General features: G+C 41.7%; 1 protein-coding gene across 1 annotated transcript in view; it reads right to left on the bottom strand.

The window, feature by feature from the left end:
- Positions 1–8,592, bottom strand: part of LOC146639279 (EMILIN-1-A-like) — a 29,587-nt gene extending 20,995 nt beyond the window's left edge. Inside the window, exon 1 of the mRNA XM_085358790.1 lies at positions 8,144–8,592. Coding sequence (XP_085214916.1) covers positions 8,144–8,280 — 137 coding nt within the window. The 5' untranslated portion in view covers positions 8,281–8,592. The remainder of the gene's footprint in view (positions 1–8,143) is intronic.
- Between the last annotated feature and the right edge of the window lie 639 nt (positions 8,593–9,231).

The raw sequence follows: 9,231 nt of genomic DNA, 5'->3' as shown, positions 1-9,231 counted from the left end.
GCCACACATGAGCTGATTTCTTGGATCCAGATATTATTATTTTAAGAACATCAAGATGATGTCCCTGTTTTTTCTTATTTCAATGTGACATTTATTTATGAAGATATTACAAAAAATGACCACTTTTACTAATCCATGCATGACGTTTGAATAATCTGGATAACAAGCAAACCAATTACATCATTGCCATGTTGAAGGTAATCATAAATCATTATAGCATATGTCCATTTACTATGTGAGAAATCAGGGGCTGTAAATCAGACTGCTTGGTTGAAATAAATACAGCAGCCAATCATCAATCAATACCATGGTTCATCTCAACGATCCCCAGTAAGATCTCCATTAAGACTTCAGTTACAGTAATTAGAAATTCAGATGAGACTCGGTGTGATAAACACATGCTCACAATATTAACGGCCAAACTGTGGCTCTGATTGGTTCATCGTGAATCTAAGGTGATCCAGACATATTTGCTCCAACTGTTAGGCGAGTCAGCAGAAGGTAAATCCCCGCAGTATGAGGAAGAAGTGGTAGTTGTGGGTTTTAGCACTTCTGGTTAATCTCATCTGATCTGATACCAAATAAATACAGGCCCAGTACTGCCAATACCGATAATTTCAAGTTTTAAAAGCATCGATCTAAGATTAATTGTAATCAACTTGTAAATTCTGAACTGACTTTAATGATCACAATGAGTTAATACAATAAAACAAACTTTTCAGCTTTTTGTGTATTTTGAAACAGGGTTTTATTTTAAAGCTGGCAGGTAAATATGCCCGTCTTTAAAGCACTGGGTCACCTTCTGTTGTTAAATGTGCTGGTAGGCTTTTAAATAAATAAATAAAATTTAAAAAAGCCAAGAATGTGACACTCAACACTATCAGTCAACACTTTTATTTTTCACAGTGCATGTTTGAGGTATATTTCTTCCTCTTAAAATTTTTTTTTTAACACAATTCGGCGATTTACATGCATAGAAACAAAGCATTGATCCTATCACGCTAGCATCGATATCAATACCTGCGTTGGGTTCGATACTTTCGATATTTGGATCGATCCACCCATCGATTTAATGGATTATCAGTGCAACAGTTTGGCTCTGTTAGTTTATAAATGACTTTTTAATGACCTATTTTGGTTAAAGGGTGTACATATGTCTTTAAATCATAGCACTCTTTTCAAAACTAGTAGAAGGATTTAATACAGTGCAAAAGTGGGGTTATGGAAGTGTGGTTAGTTGCTGTTAATTACCACGAAGAGCTAAACTACCAAGGATAAGGACGGATTATGGCTTAGTGCACATATAAATTAGAGTGCAGCTGAAACATTCCTGTCAGGGCTGGATATTACAACCACATTTCAGAAATAGTTGGGACGCTGAGCAGTTTCCAACAGCTTTTCACGGGCTGCAAAAGTTGTGCGGCGCTAAAAACAAATATGTGCTAGAACATCTCAAAGTTAATAAGGTCAACTAGTAACATGACTGTGCATACAAAAGAGCATCTCAGAGAGGCTGAATCTGTCAGAAACAAAGATCAGCAACTGAGCAACAGCTGTGAATGTTTGGGGATCGCGGTATTGGTGACGTTCACATGTGTGAAGGCCCTGTTTATGCTGAACAATAAATAGCATGAAGAGCAACATGGTTCAGAGAAGGGCTTTCTTATTTCAGCAAGAGGATGGAAAACTATATTCCACAGGTTTTCCAACAGCATGGTTTTGTAATAAAATAATCTGGGTGCTAAACTGGCCCTCCTGCAGTCCAGACCCGTCACCCATTGAAAACAGATGGAGCATTATAAAATGAAAAGTACGACAAAGGAGGTCCTGTTGAACAACTGAAATCCCAGCAAGAATGGGAAAACATCTGGCTTCTAAAACAGCAGTTGGCCTCTCAGCTCCCAAAAGCATGCAGTGGTTTTTTTTTAGAGAAGAGATGATGCAACACGCCGTTAAACGTGCTTCTGTCACAGCTTCTTTGGAAAAGTGTTGCATTAAATATACAAATGAGCGTGCATCATTCAAAAACACAACAACACTACACATGCTGTCTTTGTGCGACATGTGGTTACCAAACACATACTTCCATTGGGTAAAAAAGCTTCTTGTTACTTTCATTTCTTGTGATTTTTGACTGTTTGCTTGGAATTTAACTGAACTTAGGACTAAAGCGCAGACGGGATTTTTCTAAAGCTTCAAGCTTTTGGAAAAAGCCGATAACAACAGTCCCAGAAAGTAACAAAAATCCAACCAAGCAGACTGCCACGGAGCACAGGAAGCTGATGGAGGACTAGAGAAGATAAGGAGATGATCCAACTAAGGGAGATACTGTCATGGTCCTGGGTCGTTGACCCAGCGTTTTGCGTTTTTTCTGATCTGTATTAGTTAGGGTTAACCTGAAGTTTGGTGTATTGTCAGCCCTACCTGTGTCTGTCCTTGGTGCTCTGTTCATGTCCCCGTGTTGTGTTGTACATCAGTCTGTTTCCTGTTTTATTTTGAAGGCTCGTGTTCTGGATTTCCTGTTCTGTTCTGAAGGTCTGTGTCTGTTATTGTGTTCAGCTTGTCTCCTCCGGTCCCCAGGTGTATTAGGTTCAGCTGTTCTTCCCTCCTGTGTGCGATTACCTGATTACCTTGTGTGTGTATATTTAGTGGGTGTCGGTCTGTGTTCGTTGTCGGCTCGTCTGCGTTCATCCATGTATCACTGCGTTAATCTACATTCATCTGCGTTCTATGGTGTTCCTGTCTCTGCGTCTCTCTGCCCCGCACCCCTTTGTATGGTCCCAGGTTTGTCACTTAGTTTCTCCCAGTTTAGGTTTCCGTTTGTAATTACTCGTGCTTCATTGCCTGTTTTTGCCACTACCACCCTGTAAATAAAACGTCACTCGTATCATCAGTTTGCTGCATTTTGGGTCCTCCTTTTCCTCCACACCACACGGCTCCCTCCGCCAGCCGTGACAGATACAAGGCTGTCAAACACAGGTGACACAGCAAACAATCACAAAGAAGAGGAAAGGAAAGCAGGAAGTAAAACTAAAAAAGACACATGAGGAAAACTGATTCTCAGAGCAATACAAACAGTGAGAAAGGCTGAAGAACAACTGAGCGTGATGACGGAAACACGGAACACACAATAAGAAAACACAACAAAGACAACGAGAAACTGACAGAAACCGCACAAACCAGAACCCTGCAGTGGTTTCATATGCCGCTCATGTTTATTCGTGACCACATCACTACACTCCCACACCTTCAGTGGTAAAAATCTGAATAAACGTCTGCATCTGTCATTTAAGTATTTAATAAATAAACAGTGACTGTGCAGCTTCTAATGAGAGCACTGATCTCAGCACTGATAGAAAACCTGAAACACTTTATAGCCACTGATCAGTTTAGTTTACTACCACAAAAACCCACTGATGTTCCATTCATGTGCTCATTTTATCCTCAACTGAAACACACTTGATTTATGAGCTCCACATGCTGACTCGCTGATCACATCTCTGGTACTGATTAATGAAGATTGAGTTATCAGCACTGATAATAGATTACAGCAGTCAGGATTACAGTAATCTGGCAGCCAGAGCTGATGTCACTAGGATGGTTTTTATGAAGCACAACGCTAAACACAAAGTCTTCAGTGTACAGAGTTTAGCTTGAATCTCTGAGCTCGAATCTTGCGGACAGGATGTCCGGACGTCTGTCTCCGAGCTGCTCAGATCAGTCTCAGCTGTTTCCCCTCTTTTTTAAAAATTCTTTAGATTCCCAATGCTCCGTGACACTGCTCGCTTTCTGGCTTTTCGTCGTCTATAAATCTGCTGAGTGAAACAAACAGAGATGTATGAATCTACACGTCTCTGCAAAGATGCACGCACAAGTAAAAACAAAAGTAAAACTTGGTATAAAGATGGATGGGGAGGGGAACGAGGGGAAACTGGAGCTGATGTCGTGTTATCTCTGCATCTGCAGGTCAGTGAATGCTGCTCGTGTCAGGACAGACGCCACCTCTGACCTTTTTATTCCTGCCTCAGAGTGGGTTGGTTTAATTTCTGCCCCCCGTGCGTCTCAGCTCTACAGGCCGGACAGAAAAAAGTTGATTTATCAGCTTTACAAACTCCACAGGAGAGATTCAGAGTTTGCGCTTCACGTTGGTATTTTTTTAGCAGCCGACATCAAACTGAGGGTTTAACTGCCTGTTTCGCTGGGCGGAATGCTTTTTACTGTGCTCTATTGTGTGTTTATTGCACTTTTATGTGGTGTATTGTGTGTTTAGTTTTATAGTGTTTCAGCTTACAGGACTGACCCCAGTAAAAAGTTCACCAAATCGGAGCTTCATACTCAACACTACTTTCACCTCGCTGAGCGGATCCTGTGATTCCCGTGGAAGAAAATGACTTTAAGAAGAAGAGGAAGAAGCTAACACGTGAGCTTTCAGGCAGCCGTGACATCTGAGTCAGGATCGCTCCAGATGGAAACTTATTTATCCTTTTTCCATTAGTCCTGGAGACACTTGTGTGAGCTGCTAACACTCACGGCCAATGAAACCATGCTGACAGTTAAATAAACAGTTCACCTGGAAGACGAAAAACATTTGAAAACAGGAATCCTGCAGCTCGAGGCAGATTAGATTTAAGACCTCTTTAACACCCCTCAGAATTAAATTTAATACCAGCTCTCCTGCAAGTAAGATTTAGGAATGAGAAAGTGACATCATCCCACAGATATGTTTGTTTTTCTACGATTTCGTCAAAGCTCTTAGCATCCACAATAAGCTGATGGGATCCCAGACTTTGGCTTAAATATTAAAAAACATGGTTTTATATCAAAAAACAAACTATAAATGTTGTTGCTTCTCCCATTGTGATCTGTGTCATTAATGCAAGGCACTTTCTGATAATTATAGCTATTACAAATCATTTAGAGATCTTAATTTCACTGATAAAAAAAATACTCATAGAATTCAACTGTTCCCACATCTTCAAATGTTGATTTAAGACATTTTGGAAAAAATGAAGGCGTCTTTTTTTAGATGAATGAATTCACTCAGCTTTATGACTATTTAAGAATCCACGGGAAACATGCCCAGCTGCTCAGTTCATAACTAAAGTGAAAAGGATTGAGCAGAAAGACTTCTTCACCCTTCTCCTGCTTCATTAGTTGTTTTTCCATCTAAAATTTTCTCCCTCAAGAAGTTTTTTTTTTCAGGGAGCTGAAAGTTTCCTTCAGAGTATTGTTTGTCTGCATTTCCACTCCACTGAAGACAAAAGATCTGGCAGAATGAGTCCAGTGACGTAGCGAGAGCTGCTTTTAAACACCAGGCTTTATAAGAACGTAGTTAGCAGGCTACATCTCAGCTGTCTCTCTTTGTTGTTGTGCGACTGCTTTGGTTACAAAAGCTAACAGTGTGGCACCTTTTAAAAATAATACAGCTTTAAAACAATAAAACATCTGATTTCTTTTTTCTCAGCCACAAATGTTTGCCTCGATCTCTCTTCCACTTTCCTTGGTTAGTAACACTATCCCCACCAATGACAAAATATTTCAGCAATTATTGTTTCACATCAAGCGCCGGTGTTAAAAATGATCTTTCTACTCACTCTTTTGATCGATATTTATGTATATAAACAACACTCTGATGTGGAAAGTGTTACATGTGACATTTGTTGTGCTCACACTCTCCAACTTTAACTGATGAGCATCGAGATCCAACCCAAGAACCCACAACAAGTGGGTACGCCTTCCTCCACTGACCCTAAAATGAGTGGGGAAGTTACCATTATACAAAATGATACACATGAAAACCAGACAAGGGCCCCAGTGTCACACCTGCAGGTTTATTTCCACTAAAATTCATGCAAATGCCGTTGTGGATGTGGTTTGAGGTTCCAAGAGCTCCTGTGAAGAGGTGCAGTGGTATAAAAAACTCTTCTCCACACTAGAAGAGATTCACATTGACCAAAAACTATTGAAAGTCAATGTCACATGTCACAAACTGTTCTCAACTTCCAGGTGATTGAAGCCTCAGCCAATGAGAGTGCAGGACACAGCTGACTGACATCAGCTGCTGATTGACATAAAACCTGTCCGAGTCTGGAATGTCCATCAGCCATCACCTTTGTGTTGCTTTCAGTGTGAACGCAGCTGAAAGAAGCTCAGTTTAAAGTCCTGCCACACTTAAACCCAACATCATCTTCAGACACACTGACCACGAAGAGCCTCACACACACTCAGGGCACATACTCTGAACTATTTAAAGCACAGCTGTCAGCATGCATGTGCGTGAAGTGACAGTCAGCAGCTCTGAGAGGATGTGCCAGTTAAACCTCTCTGCCAGGAAGGTCACGAAAGGCCCGGCTGTATAAACCACACATAAAGTGTTATTTATAAAGGAAGAATGTGCAGTGCAAGTTCAGCCTGATATGGTGAAATCGAAATGAAAATGAGGCGAGACAGAATTTCGCCTAAAAAGTTTATTAATAGCTTATATTTATGTGTTCTGTGCAGCTGTGTTTAATGGCCATGCGTAAGGATGGATGCTCTGGTGCTCTTTTTGTGCCTTGTTTACAGTCCTTTCCTTGGAATTTACAGAGACGGTGTCCTCAGTTACTTCTTCCTTCAGTAGTTATTTTGTTCCCTCGGTATTCCATACCTGATGCCGCCAAATAAAACACTTCCTTTTATCGCTTTTTCGACAAGTGTGACAGTTTCTAATTATTGTGTTTTTGATTGACATGTCTGATAACATGCGGTACAAACATCCATCCATGAATGGAGATGAGAGTGGAAATGAAGCGCAGTGACTGAGATCATCACAGAAGCACTATGACAACAATGTGTGTTAATGGCTTTTAAAGAAAAGTGTTTCCAGCCTTTGGGGCTGAAAAATGAAGACAAAGTGACAAACACTGCAGTTCCTCTAATGACCACTTGGCTCCTAAAGCGAGTCGACCCATTGCCTTGGATTTAAAAAACAGACTTTACAACAGAAATAAACAGGATACAAAAAACATCTGTAGGCTATAAAGCCATTTTCCCTGTTTGTGATAACTGTTTGGGTTTTTTTTTTTGACAAGATGACACATTTGAACCATGTTAATGCTTAAAGTTGACATTATTATAACCCCGGAAGCTTTGAGTGTCAGGTGGATGGAGAGAAAGCAGGCCAGTGCTTCACCTCAGCTACTCAGAGCCAGTGAAAAAACTTTGTGACTGTTTTTAAAGACTTTTGGAGCATTTAAAATCCAATAATAAGACAGCCAATCACAGAAGATTGTGCTCCACCTCAAGAGAGTGAACTTCTAATATTTTTATGCTCCGTAGACTTAATTACCTGTATCTGTGCGATGTAGTTGCACCCATACTGTCTTTATGTATGCAGCTTGCTAGCTTTAGCTGATAACTCCACTCCACCCTAAATGTGGTCACTTCTGTGTGCAAAACACCAACACGGCGATCGTAAACCAGTGGGTGATGTCAGTTTGTTTGCACATCTCTGCCTTTGTGGATACACAGTTTTAGTAATGATGACGCTATAGAGTTTGATTTCCTCATGCATGTCAGTTTATATTCAAGTTAAACACTTTTTCCCTGTGAAAACAGGAAACGGATGAAGGTGGACAGAAATCCAGAAACTGCTTTGAGCTTGTTTGTCATCTGAAGCAGTGACTGTAATGAAAGGACGGCAGGAAGAGACAGAATGAAGCTGTTATTAAACGTCTGTGCAAATTAAATGTTTTAAGTCCAAACATCTCAGATGTCTAAACCAAACATTTCACAGAGACGTGTCATAAACAGAAAATTAAGTTATCAGCTTACACTAAACTTCAGGTGCTCATTGACCTGAAATAGCAAAAACAGGCTTAAATTCACCTTTAATTTCAGCTGTTACTATAGAAACAATGTAAAAAGAGGTGCATGATGTCATCGGATCCTGACATCAGCAGAGGGCTCACTCTTAAATATCAGACCTGCAGAACTGAACCAGGAATCAAACTAGCAACCTGTAAGCACTTCCTGTCAGAGTAAAACACACACACATAAAACTCCTCTGTGGTGAGGTCATAACACCTTGACGTCACCACTTTATCCTTTCTTCATTTCCAACCTCATCATCATCACCATCCTTTCCGCGCACGTGTCATCTTACCTGTGCCTGCTGGCAGCGCGGGCTCCGTGCGCGTGTCCATTGGTGTACAGGTTGTAGGACTGTCGCAGCGGGAACGCGCCTTTGGCGTGTCCGCAGGTCCAAAGCACGAGCAGCAACAGTAGCGGGAGCGCGGCCATCCCTCCGATCAATACGCGATCAATACAGAGTATCGATACCTTATCGGAGTCTAATCAGCTTCCTCAGCTGGAATGGAAGACTCCCATCTCCATGGAAACGCCACAAAAAAAGTTTCCTCAGAAGTCCGTCAGTCCCACCGACCCATGGTCCGGACCCGATCAGACCTGAAGACCTGAAGCCGAGTCCAGTCCCCCCTGACCCGCTGCGGGTCCCGCTGCTCCCAGCCTTTAATCCCCCTTTAATGCCACTTTAATCCGGCTCGGCGCGGTCCCGGCTGGCCCATCAGAACTTTACTTGAGAAACAAAGAGAAGAAAACGTTGCGACAGACTGAACCGAGACCAGCTGCTCCTCCTCTTCATCACACCGCCCCACCGAACTGTCTCCGCCCCTGCCGGAGGAGAAACCAGACCCCCACCCACACCTGAACCAGGACTGGGATCAGTGATGAAAACGTGAAACCGCACGGAGCCTCAGAGAGGCTTTAAAGGACCAGACTGCGCTTTTTAAACTTCTCTGCCCCGTTTTTCCTTTCTTTGTGTGTGTGTGTGTGTGTGTGTGTGTGTGTGTGTGTGTGTGTGTGTGTGTGTGTGTGTGTGTGTTTTAAGCACTCTCTCTCTCACACACGTATAAAGTTAATGTAAATCAGCTGAATCTGATTCTTTCTTTCCGGATTTTGTTGTCAGTTTAATGAGTTATTATTCCGAACACTTGTTTGCTTGTTTGAATGTTATTTTGATCTGCAGTGGATCCTTTGAAGCTCTTAAAGAACATCTAAGAGTTTAATCTCAGCTGACAGTCAAGTCACTGCAGTTTGTCTCAGCTGGTTTCGGATTAGTGAGACTTCCTGAAGGCGTCACAGTCACTACAGAATGTAAAAAGTCTGTTTTTACTTGGTAAATGTAAAGTGCAGTTAGCTGGTAATGAGGCGACTTGTGTATGTGGGGCCACT

The sequence above is a fragment of the Diplotaxodon limnothrissa genome, linkage group LG1 (genome assembly GCF_057381915.1).
Source record: "Diplotaxodon limnothrissa isolate DT_005_m linkage group LG1, D_limnothrissa_male_GT1.1, whole genome shotgun sequence".
NCBI lineage: Eukaryota > Metazoa > Chordata > Actinopteri > Cichliformes > Cichlidae > Diplotaxodon > Diplotaxodon limnothrissa.
This window is presented reverse-complemented; position numbering and strand designations above follow the sequence as displayed.